This window comes from Tiliqua scincoides, chromosome 1 (genome assembly GCF_035046505.1).
Source record: "Tiliqua scincoides isolate rTilSci1 chromosome 1, rTilSci1.hap2, whole genome shotgun sequence".
NCBI classification, from domain to species: Eukaryota; Metazoa; Chordata; class Lepidosauria; order Squamata; family Scincidae; genus Tiliqua; species Tiliqua scincoides.
Window position 1 is genome coordinate 281702786 of NC_089821.1, and position 14723 is coordinate 281717508.

General features: G+C 50.1%; 1 protein-coding gene across 6 annotated transcripts in view; it reads left to right on the top strand.

Annotated features, from left to right (window-relative positions):
- DTNB (dystrobrevin beta) overlaps nucleotides 1-14723 on the top strand; it is a 121518-nt gene that overhangs the window by 76435 nt on the left and 30360 nt on the right. For all 6 annotated transcript variants that reach the window (XR_010794443.1, XM_066626767.1, XM_066626763.1 and 3 more), the window contains 2 exons: nucleotides 5950-6035; nucleotides 7998-8111. Coding sequence is in view for 5 of the 6 variants with exons in the window: in XM_066626767.1 (XP_066482864.1) it covers nucleotides 5950-6035; nucleotides 7998-8111 (200 nt within the window). In the remaining variant the exon portion in view is untranslated. The remainder of the gene's footprint in view (nucleotides 1-5949; nucleotides 6036-7997; nucleotides 8112-14723) is intronic.

Here is a 14723-nt window from a genome sequence, read left to right on the forward strand (position 1 = left end):
CAGGTGGGGCCGTTCGGGTAGCGGTATCTGCCCGAGGTCTTCTGCCGTGAAGACAGATGCAAAGAACTCATTTAATTTCTCTGCCATCTCTAAGTCTCCTTTTATCTCCCCTTTCCCTCCCTCACTATCCAGAGGGCCAACCGCTTCTCTGGCGGGTTTCCTGCTTCTAACATATTTGAAGAAGCTTTTATTATTCCCCTTAATGTTGCTGGCCATGCGTTCCTCATAGTCTCGCTTGGCCTCCAGTATCACCTTCTTACATTTCTTTTGCCACAGTTTATGTTCCTTTTTATTCTCCTCATTAGGGCAAGACTTCCATTTACGGAAGGAAGCTTCCTTGCCCTTCACAGCCTCTCTAACTTGGCTGGTTAGCCATTCGGGCACCCTCCTGGATTTAGTGGAGCCCTTCTTTCTTTGCGGTATACACCTCTGCTGGGCCTCTATTACTGTTGTTTTAAGCAGCCTCCATGCACTCTGGAGAGATTGGACTCTTTTTACCCTCCCTTTCAACCTCCTTCTAACCAGCCTCCTCATTTGAGGGAAGTCCGCCCGTCGGAAGTCAAGGGTTTTTGTTAGAGATTTGCCTGGTATTCTTCCCCCAACGTGCATGTCAAAACAGATCGCAGCATAATCACTGTTCCCCAATGGCTCAGTAACGTTTACATCTCTAACCAGGTCCTGCGTACCGCACAATATTAAATCCAGAGTCACCTGTCCTCTGGTGGGCTCTGTGACTAGCTGATCTAAGCCACAGTCATTTAGCACGTCAAGAAATCCGGTTTCCTTATCGTGACCAGAACACAAATTACCCAGTCAATATGAGGATAATTGAAGTCCCCCATGATTACAACCCTGTCCCTCCTTGTCACCTCCCTGATCTGTTTCCTCATTTCAAGGTCCCCATCTGATTTCTGGTCTGGAGAACGATAGCACGCCCCCAGTATTACATCGCTGCACAAGCCTGGTAATTTAACCCACAGAGATTCTACGGTGGAGTCGGACCCACCTTCAATCTCTACTTTGCTGGATTCTATCCCTTCCTTAACATAAACGGCCACCCCACCTCCAACACGCCCCTGCCTGTCCCTCCTGTAGAGTTTATAGCCCGGGATTGCGATATCCCACTGATTCTCCGCATTCCACCAGGTTTCCGTTATGCCCACTATGTCAATATTTTCCCTTGTCACCAGACATTCCAGTTCTCCCACCTTTGCTCGTAGACTTCGGGCATTCGCATAAAAGCATTTGTACACAGAATGCCCCAGGATGCACTGCTTATTCTCTCCTTTGTCCCCGCATCCTCTCATTGTGCCAAACCGTCTATCACATCCCATCACCCTATCTTTCCCAGTTTCTTCTCCTACTCTGCCTTTGTCTTATTGTTCTCTAACCTCCCCATCCTCATCCCATAGGGATGAGGAGTCCCGAACCGGATGCCCCTCGGCTCCTGTCGGCCTTCCCCCAGGGATCAGTTTAAAAGCTGCTCTGCCACCTTTTTAATGTTATGCGCCAGCAGTCTGGTTCCATTCTGGTTCAAGTGGAGCCCGTCCCTCTTGTACAGGCCCCGCTTGTCCCAAAAAGTTCCCCAGTGCCTAACGAATCTAAACCCCTCCTCCCTACACCACCGTCTCATTCACGCATTGAGACCCCTGATCTCCGCCTGCCTAGCTGGCCCTGCGTGTGGAACAGGTAGCACTTCAGAGAACGCTACCTTTGAGGTCCTGGCTTTCAGCTTCCTGCCTAAAAGCCTAAATTTGGCCTCCAGGACCTCCCAGCTACACTTGCCCACGTCGTTGGTGCCGACATGCACCACAGCCGCTACCTCTCCCCCAGCACTGTCTACTAGCCTGTCTAGACAAGAAATGATGTCCGCAACCTTCGCACCAGGCAGGCAAGTCACCATGCGGTCCTCACATCCGTCGCAAACCCCCCACTCTATGTTTCTAATAATTGAATCCCCCACTACAAGAAGCCCCCGACCCCCCTCCCGCCGAGGAGTATCCCGAGTGTGTTCGGATACGGGCCCATCCCCTGGAGAAGGGGTCCCCCCTAGGGGATTGTTTCCCTCCTCTCCAGGATGACATCCTCCAGTCCCGAGATTTCCCACCCGGGCAGCCGAGGAGCTGCACGCCTGAGGTTGGGACGAAGCCTGATCGTCCCCAGAAGTCTCCCCACGGTCCCCCTCTGCCTGCCTGCGCTTCTCCAGGTTGGCCACCAAGGCTTCAAGGGAGCGGACGCGTTCCCTGAGACCCTGGAGCTCCTTGCACCGAGGACACACCCATGACTTATGCCCCAGAGGCATATAATCATACATGTGGCACTCAATGCAGAACACTGGATAGCCCCCACCCTGCTGCTGGCTGTCTGACTGCATAGCTTTTTGTTGTTGTTGTTGTTTTATTTAGGAGTCCCTTTATAAACCCTACACTCGATAGCAGCCCTCTTCTCAAGGGAAGAGAAGGGCAGTGTATGGGGCCCTGGCCTCCTCGCCCTGCTGCTGAACTCGCCCAGATGCTAAACTCTCGTGCCTTACCTGGCACTTAGTTCCCGAGGCACTGGGTTCCCAGAGGCCACACGCGTTTGGAGAGAGCCTCACGCGATGGCTGGCCTAGCTTTATACTCCTGGCTGGCTCCTCCTCCCTCCTTCCTTCCTGGTTGAAAGGGGGCTGGCCTTCCCAGGTGAGTTTACAAAAGCTCAGGAAGGCAAACGGCTGCTGATGGGCGTGGCCTACTCTGCAGGCTCCTGAATGGACTGCTTGGATTAGCCTAATAGGGCTCTTAATGGGTTGGGAATTGCTCCTTACTAGGTTCTTTCCCTCCTAGTTCTGTTCTCTTAGGCTGGACTTTTTTTGTAACCTCAAGCTAGTTTTTATTTGGGTTTGTTTAATTATCTTGTTTGTTTAATTATCTTGTATCTTGTTGCATTCCCTTGTATCTGGCATTCAGAGATTGTCTACTTCTAAAACCTGATGTTCTCCAGAGCTGCAGCCTTGTAGAACAGGCAAGCGTAGGTGTAGCTGTAAGTGCTCACACAAGGCACTGCACACTTCTGAACATGTGCATCACCTCTTCCCCATTGTGGCTTTACCATTCCCTGGCTAGCGAACAAGAAGAGTAGCTTCTGCTTTTTGGCTCCTCGAGCCTGACACAATTGTGTGCCGGATCCCACATTCCTGCTTGAATACATGGGATCAGACCCTGGCGCTGCAGGAGGACCCAGGAGTAATACTGAAAACATGTTGTCTGAATGGCTTGTGCACACAGAGCCAGTCTTTGGCTCCTGTATAAGACATCAGGGTGTCTTTGGTTAATCCTTCAATTGTATGAAAAGATGTGCACAAGGACTCTTCTGATTGAGGTGGGTAGAGAGCCACTTGCTCCTCCAGTGGAAGTGAAGTTGATTGACTGTACTTGGAAAAGAAAGGCCCCTTCTTTGCACAGGGCATCATTTGCTCATGAAATTTTCCACCACATCCTGCACTGATGGCCTCTAACAGTGCTGTGCACCCCAAATGAGGCCAGTGCCATTGTACAGCTTGCTGCTTGCCAAGAGGAGATGGCAGTGTGCTGTTCCACTGGATGGCAGTCTGCACTGGTCTCCTTCTGAGACCAAAGAAGCACTGCCATTTCCGGAAGAGAGTGCTGATAATTCTGCCTCCCTTTTGGGGGGGGCGGCGAGGGTGACAGAAGGACCACTTCTGGATATTGTGTTGTGGCTCTGTTGCAGCAAAAGGCTTTCAAACTTTGCTTCTGCCAGGAAGTCTCACTTGGTGGCTTTGGGCAAGCCATCCCTCTCAGTCTTCTATTCTGCACTTTGGGGCAAATAAGACTGACCCACCTTACAGGGTTGTTGTAAGGATGATATCAAGATAAAGCCCATGGAATACTTGGAAAGTGCTATTCCAAAGCACCATGGTGGTGGAGTTATCTCACCACAGACACCATGCTGTTCACTTGCTGTAAGAGTTGGGTTAGTGTCACAGTCAGGAGCCATTCCATCTCACCATGCCCAGGGAACCAGGAAAAAGAAGCAACTAGGAGCTGAAGGAAGATAAAGTGGTTTTTTGTGGAGTTCTGGTTTCCAACTGGGACTGAGAAGACTCCATTCTCCTGTGTCATCCAGGGGGGGAGGGCACTCCAAACTTCAGTGTTAGGACACCCTCTTCAGACCTGCCTCATAGTCCAACAGCAGGGTTCATGTTGGGAACTTCATATTCTCCTTTATCTCTACTTCTTTCCTTTAATTTTTGCCCAAGTAGCCTTCCTGTTCCCTCCTTCCCCTTTTTCCTTGCCTCCTTTCCCCAGTTAGGGGACAGGTAGACAATCACATAGTGAGGGGGGGAAAGAAAGCCATTGGTGGCTCAGGGAAGCTTGTAGATGCTGTAAATGGGCCATACTCAAGCACAGGGGGCAGCAGCTACCAGCTCACTCAGCAGCGTGCAAATGCAAGACTTGTAGGCTGGTTCAGATGATGCCTCCTCCACCCCACCTGAGGTTGTGCTCCAGAGGGGCCTCCTTGCATGCATCCTCACATCGTGAACTAACACTCAGCTGAATGACTCCCCTTGAGATCCAAGCAGGCAAGCTTTGAAGACCTGGTCTCCGGTCACTGGAAAGGCCAGTGTTCAGTGTTGGGAAGCATCTCCTCTCGGGCAGGTCAGGTGACAAGTCTTTCTGAGGGGAGAGGCTCCCAACTCCCCAGACCGTCCTTGCCTCTGAAGGTACTGCAGGTTTTTCTTGGAGCTCTGTTAGCTCCAGTCATCTCCCATGGAGAAGTAAAGGGCCAGTGAGCCCTCAAATTTTCCTGTTTTCCAGGGAGGCAAGAAACCTTTTCCCTCTTTTTAGTGGCTGAGGCCAGAGATAAAGCTTGTGACTCATGCAAGGAAGGGCCTGGCATGAGTGTATCCAATCAAGGGTCACTCAACACTCCTAACTTGGGAAGAGCTTTTCTTGTAGATAAAGGAAGTGGCAGCTGAACAGTTCAGAGAGGCTAACCCCTCCCCATCCAGGTTTTCAGTAAATACAAGAAGGGCCTTGCAGAAGGGGCATTCCACGGCAAAACAGCACAGTTACCCTCATCCAGTCCCAACTGTTGGCATTGGCCATGCACTGGGTCTAGAAGCTTCCCTTGGAAAAACTCTGCTCTCCATTCATAGCAGGTGCTTAGAAATAAACCTGACATCCCCAAGCTCTGTCCTCAGCCTTTGGTTCTCCTTTTCTCTGAATTGCTGTACTGATGGTGAAGGTGGTAATTATTGCGAAGCATCAGTCAGATTTGCTTACAGCTCCCTGTGGAAGTCTGTGTTTCCAACAGGCCTTGTTGCCATTAGCTGCTCCACTGAGTCTAGGGCACAGACCATACGTGTCATTTCTGCTCTCTTCTGGCAGGCTGGGCAACACAGTCTTCTCAGATCCTAACACAGTCAAAAATGAGGGCAGTTGTTTTGAGGTTTTGTCTTCTTTCCTTTCTTTCTTAAATATAAAATCAAGGTGGCTTACAAGGTGCAGCATAAGGTCACCAGCAAACTATGAATGAAACTAATAACTTAGACCTGCAGCCATTTAGACAACTCAGTGAGATGTTGTTTTAGGCCCCTGATTGGGCTTGGCCTACTTACTATTTTTCAGTAAGCAGTCTCTGGATTGGGACCACCCAGCATGTGTGGGAGGGCGGCTGCAGTGTTCTGATCCAGATCCTGCTCTCCTTTGTGCAACTGCTATTTGCCCTGGAGAAAAGCTCCCTTTTGTGCCATAACTTATGGGCAAAGCTGGAGTTGCTGCCTGGAAACAGTACACTTTGCAACCTTTTTTGGAGTTCTTTTGCTGTCTTTATGTTCAGTGGGGTGTTCTGTACTGCTGGGGATGGTGCAGTGTGTGTGTGTATGTATGTGTTTCAACCAAGTGTTGCTGCGTCTTGAATTGAAGCTTTTTGTATGTTGTTATAACTAGCCACGCCCACCAACAGACCTTGGGTTCAACTTTGATGCCAACAAGCAACAAAGGCAGCTGATAGCTGAGCTGGAAAACAAGAACAGGTAAGAGGGCTACAGGGGGAGGGGAAAATGTCAGCAAGAGTGTGTGCCACTTGCTCACAATCACATTCATTGATCTTGGTCTGCCAAGTGATGAAAGGGTGTATAAGGCAGTGCTACCCCTGCTTTTTCATGCAGGAGGTCTCCATAGGTTAAGTCCCTGGCAGCAGCATCTCCAGATAGCTCTTCTCTGCCTGAGACCTGGTGAGACACTTCCTAATAGTTAGCTCTCATGCACCCCTTTCTGCTCTCCACTTTCCCTTTTTACTGGATCAACAGATGAATAGGGGAGAGGATACTGCTATATCTGTCCACTGTTACCATTCCAGACTAAGGAAATCAGGCCAAGGAGGGCCAACTGAAAGAAGAAATCTTCCCAGGAGAGCCCAGAGCCCCAGGGGTTCTTGTCAGACATGAGAACCAATTGCAGCAGTTTTTTCCAACTAGTGTGCTGTGGCACATTGGTGTTCTGTGAATGAGCCACAGGTCTGCCATAGGAATTTTATAGGGTCATATATTAGTAGGACCATTAGGGGATGTGATGTCTTGTCAATTGTAAAAAAGCTGATGGTGTGCTTTGTCAATTTTAGCACCTTGTCAGTGTGCCATGAGATTAAAAAAGTTGAAAATTGCTGATCTGTTGAATTACTTGTGAACATTGAGTAGTCAGGCAAAAGATGAAAATATAACTAATTTTTTTAAAAATCCAAGAAGAAATCCAAGGTAAAATGGGGAAAGGAGCTGGGGAAAAGACCAACAAGCAGCTGATGGAAACTGCCTGACCTCAACTGGATGGACGCAAAGAAATATCTCAACCAAATTGGATGCAGTAACCAGTAATGCCCAGCAGAGGGAGCTTGTATGCTACTCAAGAATAAAGCACACAAAACCCCAATGCTGTCACACAGAAAAAGGGGGAGACGTAGGACGCAATCCTATCCTGCGCTGGAACAGGCAAGCCAAGAGGATAGTGGCCAGAAGCGACTTAGCCAGAGGCAAGGGGAAACCTTTCCCCTTATCCCTTGGTAAGGGGCGCTGGCCCCTATGGGTCTCCTCAGACTTGTGCCACCTCTGGAGATGGCGCAAGTCCAAGGAGAGCGGAGCGGCTTTAAGCCGCTCTGTTCCCCCCAGGAACGGGGGTTGGGATCCGGCATAACTGCTGGATCCCAGCCCCGCCTCCCTCACCCCACCCGCCCCTGGGAAAACCCACCGCCCTCCCTCTCCCCTCTGGGCCGACACAAGCATCAGAGGGGAAGCCTGTGCAGAGGCTTATATCATCTTTCGCAGGCTGGTGCTTCTCGGAGCGCTGGCCCGGCTTCCTCTCGAGGAGGCGTAAACATGCTTTACGGCACGTTTGCGACCCTCCCAGGCCAGCGCAAGGGACTTGCACCAGCCAAAGTCCATTCTAGGATTGTGCCCTTACTCTCTATGGCCCCTGAGTGCAGGATTAGAACCAGTGAGCTGAAACTATAGGGAAGTAGATTTAGGCTGATATAAGGAAGAGTTTCCCCAGTGCAAGAGCTGCCTGGTGCTGGAACAGCCTACCTCCTGCACCTGTGGCTTTCCCTCATTGGAGTTTTTCAAGCAGAGGCTGGAGGTACTGCAGCACTTGCTTGCACTGAGCAGGGCATTGGACTAGATAATTTTCAAGGTCTCTCTTCCAATTCTAACAGTCTCAATTCTAACCATCTAAGAAGCTCAAGCAGCATATGCATCCAGGGCCTCAGACTCTGCTGTGGCTAGTGCACCATAGATCAGGTCCTTTCCCCTTTACTGTTGAGGAGGAACCAGCTTCCACATTGCAGGGCATAGGTCCTGGTGTGAGTTACTGATGTCTATGAGGCCCTTTCCTGGACTGTGCTGTGCTTGCATCCAGTCTTCAGATCCTGAACAGAGAACATTCTGCCAAAAGCTTTGGGGAGCAGGAGGGGGTGATGCTTCCTTTTGTCTTCTTGACTTGTGCAGAGAGATACTGCAGGAAATTCAGCGACTCAGGCTGGAGCATGAACAGGCCTCCCAGCCAACTCCGGAGAAAGCCCAGCAGAATCCCACCCTACTGGCAGAACTGCGGCTTTTGCGGTAAGGAAGAGCAGACTCGTTGGTCATAGAGTGTCCTGTGAATCATTGGTGAGATCCTTACTTTCCATCCTCACAACTACCCAAGAAGGTAGTTGACATAGTGGGCATAACGGAAACCTGGTGGAATGCGGAGAATCAGTGGGATACCGCAATCCCGGGCTATAAACTCTACAGGAGGGACAGGCAGGGGCGTGTTGGAGGTGGGGTGGCCCTTTATGTTAAGGAAGGGATAGAATCCAGCAAAGTAGAGATTGAAGGTGGGTCCAACTCCACCGTAGAATCTCTGTGGGTTAAATTACCAGGCTTGTGCAGCAATGTAATACTGGGGGCGTGCTATCGTCCTCCAGACCAGAAATCTGATGGGGACCTTGAAATGAGGAAACAGATCAGGGAGGTGACAAGGAAGGACAGGGTTGTAATCATGGGGGACTTCAATTATCCTCATATTGACTGGGTCAATTTGTGTTCTGGTCACGATAAGGAAACCGGATTTCTTGACGTGCTAAATGACTGTGGCTTAGATCAGCTAGTCACGGAGCCCACCAGAGGACAGGTGACTCTGGATTTAATTTTGTGCGGTACGCAGGACCTGGTTAGAGATGTAAACGTTACTGAGCCATTGGGGAACAGTGATCATGCTGCGATCCGTTTTGACGTGCACGTTGGGGGAAGAATACCAGGCAAATCTCTAACAAAAACCCTTGACTTCCGACGGGCGGACTTCCCTCAAATGAGGAGGCTGGTTAGAAGGAGGTTGAAAGGGAGGGTAAAAAGAGTCCAGTCTCTCCAGAGTGCATGGAGGCTGCTTAAAACAACAGTAATAGAGGCCCAGCAGAGGTGTATACCGCAAAGAAAGAAGGGTTCCACTAAATCCAGGAGAGTGCCCGCATGGCTAACCAGCCAAGTTAGAGAGGCTGTGAAGGGCAAGGAAGCTTCCTTCCATAAATGGAAGTCTTGCCCTAATGAAGAGAATAAAAAGGAACATAAACTGTGGCAAAAGAAATGTAAGAAGGTGATAGGGGAGGCCAAGCGAGACTATGAGGAACGTATGGCCAGCAACATTAAGGGGAATAATAAAAGCTTCCTCAAATATGTTAGAAGCAGGAAACCCGCCAGAGAAGCGGTTGGCCCTCATAAGAACATAAGAACATAAGAACAGCCCCACTGGATCAGGCCATAGGCCCATCTAGTCCAGCTTCCTGTATCTCACAGCGGCCCACCAAATGCCCCAGGGAGCACACCAGATAACAAGAGACCTCGTCCTGGTGCTCTCCCCTACATCTGGCATTCTGACTTAACCCATTCCTAAAATCAGGAGGTTGCGCATACACATCATGGCTTGTACCCCATAATGGATTTTTCCTCCAGAAACTCGTCCAATCCCCTTTTAAAGGCGTCTAGGCTAGACGCCAGCACCACATCCTGTGGCAAGGAGTTCCACAGACCGACCACGCGCTGAGTAAAGAAATATTTTCTTTTGTCTGTCCTAACCCGCCCAACACTCAATTTTAGTGGATGTCCCCTGGTTCTGGTATTATGTGAGAGTGTAAAGAGCATCTCCCTATCCACTCTGTCCATCCCCTGCATAATTTTGTATGTCTCAATCATGTCCCCCCTCAAGCGTCTCTTTTCTAGGCTGAAGAGGCCCAAACGCCGTAGCCTTTCCTCATAAGGAAGGTGCCCCAGCCCCGTAATCATCTTAGTCGCTCTCTTTTGCACCTTTTCCATTTCCACTATGTCTTTTTTGAGATGCGGCGACCAGAACTGGACACAATACTCCAGGTGTGGCCTTACCATCGATTTGTACAACGGCATTATAATACTAGCCGTTTTGTTCTCAATACCCTTCCTAATGATCCCAAGCATAGAATTGGCCTTCTTCACTGCCGCCGCACATTGGGTCGACACTTTCATCGACCTGTCCACCACCACCCCAAGATCTCTCTCCTGATCTGTCACAGACAGCTCAGAACCCATCAGCCTATATCTAAAGTTTTGATTTTTTGCCCCAATGTGCATGACTTTACACTTACTGACATTGAAGCGCATCTGCCATTTTGCTGCCCATTCTGCCAGTCTGGAGAGATCCTTCTGGAGCTCCTCACAATCACTTCTGGTCTTTACCACTCGGAAAAGTTTGGTGTCGTCTGCAAACTTAGCCACTTCACTGCTCAACCCTGTCTCCAGGTCATTTATGAAGAGGTTGAAAAGCACCGGTCCCAGGACAGATCCTTGGGGCACACCGCTTTTCACCTCTCTCCATTCTGAAAATTGCCCATTGACACCCACTCTCTGCTTCCTGGCCTCCAACCAGTTCTCAATCCACGAGAGGACCTGTCCTCTAATTCCCTGACTGTGGAGTTTTTTCAGTAGCCTTTGGTGAGGGACCGTGTCAAACGCCTTCTGAAAGTCCAGATATATAATGTCCACGGGTTCTCCCGCATCCACATGCCTGTTGACCTTTTCAAAGAATTCTATAAGGTTTGTGAGGCAAGACTTACCCTTACAGAAGCCATGCTGACTCTCCCTCAGCAAGGCCTGCTCGTCTATGTGTTTTGAGATCCTATCTTTGATGAGGCATTCCACCATCTTACCCGGTATGGATGTTAGGCTGACCGGCCTATAGTTTCCCGGGTCCCCCCTCTTTCCCTTTTTAAAAATAGGCGTGACATTTGCTATCCTCCAATCTTCTGGTACCGTGGCTGTTTTGAGGGACAAGTTGCATACCTTAGTCAAGAGATCTGCAACTTCATTCTTCAATTCCTTAATAACCCTTGGGTGTATGCCATCAGGGCCCGGTGACTTATTGATCTTTAATTTATCAATGAGGTCTGAAACATCTTCTCTTTTAACCTCTATCTGACTTAACTCCTCGGTTAGGAGGGGCCGTTCGGGCAGCGGTATCTGCCCGAGGTCTTCTGCCGTGAAGACAGAAGCAAAGAACTCATTTAATTTCTCTGCCATCTCTAAGTCTCCTTTTATCTCTCCTTTCCCTCCCTCACCATCCAGAGGGCCAACCGCTTCTCTGGCGGGTTTCCTGCTTCTAACATATTTGAAGAAGCTTTTATTATTCCCCTTAATGTTGCTGGCCATGCGTTCCTCATAGTCTCGCTTGGCCTCCCCTATCACCTTCTTACATTTCTTTTGCCACAGTTTATGTTCCTTTTTATTCTCTTCATTAGGGCAAGACTTCCATTTACGGAAGGAAGCTTCCTTGCCCTTCACAGCCTCTCTAACTTGGCTGGTTAGCCATGCGGGCACTCTCCTGGATTTAGTGGAACCCTTCTTTCTTTGCGGTATACACCTCTGCTGGGCCTCTATTACTGTTGTTTTAAGCAGCCTCCATGCACTCTGGAGAGACTGGACTCTTTTTACCCTCCCTTTCAACCTCCTTCTAACCAGCCTCCTCATTTGAGGGAAGTCCGCCCGTCGGAAGTCAAGGGTTTTTGTTAGAGATTTGCTTGGTATTCTTCCCCCAACGTGCACGTCAAAACGGATCGCAGCATGATCACTGTTCCCCAATGGCTCAGTAACGTTTACATCTCTAACCAGGTCCTGCGTACTGCACAAAATTAAATCCAGAGTCACCTGTCCTCTGGTGGGCTCCTTGACTAGCTGATCTAAGCCACAGTCATTCAGCACGTCAAGAAATCCGGTTTCCTTATCGTGACCAGAACACAAATTGACCCAGTCAATATGAGGATAATTGAAGTCCCCCATGATTACAACCCTGTCCTTCCTTGTCACCTCCCTGATCTGTTTCCTCATTTCAAGGTCCCCATCAGATTTCTGGTCTGGAGGACGATAGCACGCCCCCAGTATTACATCGCTGCACAAGCCTGGTAATTTAACCCACAGAGATTCTACGGTGGAGTCGGACCCACCTTCAATCTCTACTTTGCTGGATTCTATCCCTTCCTTAACATAAAGGGCCACCCCACCTCCAACACGCCCCTGCCTGTCCCTCCTGTAGAGTTTATAGCCCGGGATTGCGGTATCCCACTGATTCTCCGCATTCCACCAGGTTTCCGTTATGCCCACTATGTCAATATTTTCCCTTGTCACCAGACATTCCAGTTCTCCCACCTTTGCTCGTAGACTTCGGGCATTCGCATAAAAGCATTTATACACGGAATGCCCCAGGATGGGCTGCTTATTCGCTCCTTTGTCCCCGCATCCTCTCATTGTGCCAAACCGTCTATCACGTCCCATCACCCTACCTTTCCCAATTTCTTCTCCTACCCTGCCTTTGTCTTGTTGTTCTCTAACCTCCCCATCCTCATCCCATAGGGATGAGGAGTCCCGAACCGGATGCCCCTCGGCTCCTGTCGGCCTTCCCCCAGGGATCAGTTTAAAAGCTGCTCTGCCACCTTTTTAATGTTATGCACCAGCAGTCTGGTTCCATTCTGGTTCAAATGGAGCCCGTCCCTCTTGTACAGGCCCCGCTTGTCCCAAAACGTTCCCCAGTGCCTAACGAATCTAAACCCCTCCTCCCTACACCACCGTCTCATCCACGCATTGAGACCCCTGATCTCCGCCTGCCTAGCTGGCCCTGCGCGTGGAACAGGTAGCACTTCAGAGAACGCTACCTTTGAGGTCCTGGCTTTCAGCTTCCTGCCTAAAAGCCTAAATTTGGCCTCCAGGACCTCCCAGCTACACTTGCCCACGTCGTTGGTGCCGACATGCACCACAGCCGCTACCTCTCCACCAGCACTGTCTACTAGCCTGTCTAGACGAGAAGTGATGTCCGCAACCTTCGCACCAGGCAGGCAAGTCACCATGCGGTCCTCACATCCGTCGCAAACCCCCCTCTCTATGTTTCTAATAATCGAATCCCCCACTACAAGAAGCCCCCGACCCCCCTCCCGCCGAGGAGTATCCCGAGTGCGCTCGGATACAGGCCCATCCCCTGGAGAAGGGATCCCCCCTAGGGGATTGTTTCCCTCCTCTCCAGGATGACGTCCTCCAGTCCCGAGACTTCCCACCCGGGCAGCCGAGGAGCTGCACGCCTGAGGTTGGGACGAAGCCTGATCGTCCCCGGAAGTCTCCCCACAGTCCTCCTCTGGCTGCCTGCGCTTCTCCAGGTCGGCCACCAAGGCTTCAAGGGAGCGGACGCGTTCCCTGAGAGCCTGGAGCTCCTTGCACCGAGGACACACCCATGACTTATGCCCCAGAGGCATATAATCATACATGTGGCACTCGATGCAGAACACTGGATAGCCCCCACCCTGCTGCTGGCTGTCTGACTGCATAGCTTTTTTGTTGTTGTTGTTGTTGTTTTATTTATGGGTCCTTTTAAAAACCGTACACTGGATAGCAGCCCTTTTCTCTAGGGAAGAGGAAGGGCAGTGTATGGGGCCCTGGCCTCCTAGCCCTGCCGCTGAACTCGCCCAGATGCTAAACTCTTGTGCCTTACCTGGCACTTAGTTCCCAGAGGTGATGGTGAGGGAGGGAAAGGGGAGATAAAAGGAGACTTAGAGATGGCAGAGAAATTAAATGAGTTCTTTGCATCTGTCTTCACGGCAGAAGACCTCGGGCAGATACTGCTGCCCGAACGGCCCTTCCTAACCGAGGAGTTAAGTCAGATAGAGGTTAAAAGAGAAGATGTTAACCAGATAGAGGTTAAAAGAGAAGATGTTTCAGACCTCATTGATAAATTAAAGATCAATAAGTCACCGGGCCCTGATGGCATCCACCCAAGGGTTATTAAGGAATTGAAGAATGAAGTTGCAGATCTCTTGACTAAGGTATGCAACTTGTCCCTCAAAACGGCCACAGTGCCAGAAGATTGGAGGATAGCAAATGTCACGCCTATTTTTAAAAAGGGAAAGAGGGGGGACCCGGGAAACTATAGGCCGGTCAGCCTAACATCCATACCGGGTAAGATGGTGGAATGCCTCATCAAAGATAGGATCTCAAAACACATAGACAAACAGGCCTTGCTGAGGGAGAGTCAGCATGGCTTCTGTAAGGGTAAGTCTTGCCTCACAAACCTTATAGAATTCTTTGAAAAGGTCAACAGGCATGTGGATGCGGGAGAACCCGTGGACATTATATATCTGGACTTTCAGAAGGCGTTTGACACGGTCCCTCACCAAAGGCTACTGAAAAAACTCCACAGTCAGGGAATTAGAGGACAGGTCCTCTCGTGGATTGAGAACTGGTTGGAGGCCAGGAAGCAGAGAGTGGGTGTCAATGGGCAATTTTCACAATGGAGAGAGGTGAAAAGCGGTGTGCCCAAGGATCTGTCCTGGGACCGGTGCTTTTCAACCTCTTCATAAATGACCTGGAGACAGGGTTGAGCAGTGAAGTGGCTAAGTTTGCAGACGACACCAAACTTTTCCGAGTGGTAAAGACCAGAAGTGATTGTGAGGAGCTCCAGAAGGATCTGTCCAGACTGGCAGAATGGGCAGCAAAATGGCAGATGCGCTTCAGTGTCAGTAAGTGTAAAGTCATGCACATTGGGGCAAAAAATCAAAACTTTAGATATAGGCTGATGGGTTCTGAGCTGTCTGTGACAGATCAGGAGAGAGATCTTGGGGTGGTGGTGGACAGGTCGATGAAAGTGTCGACCCAATGTGCGGCGGCAGTGAAGAAGGCCAATTCTATGCT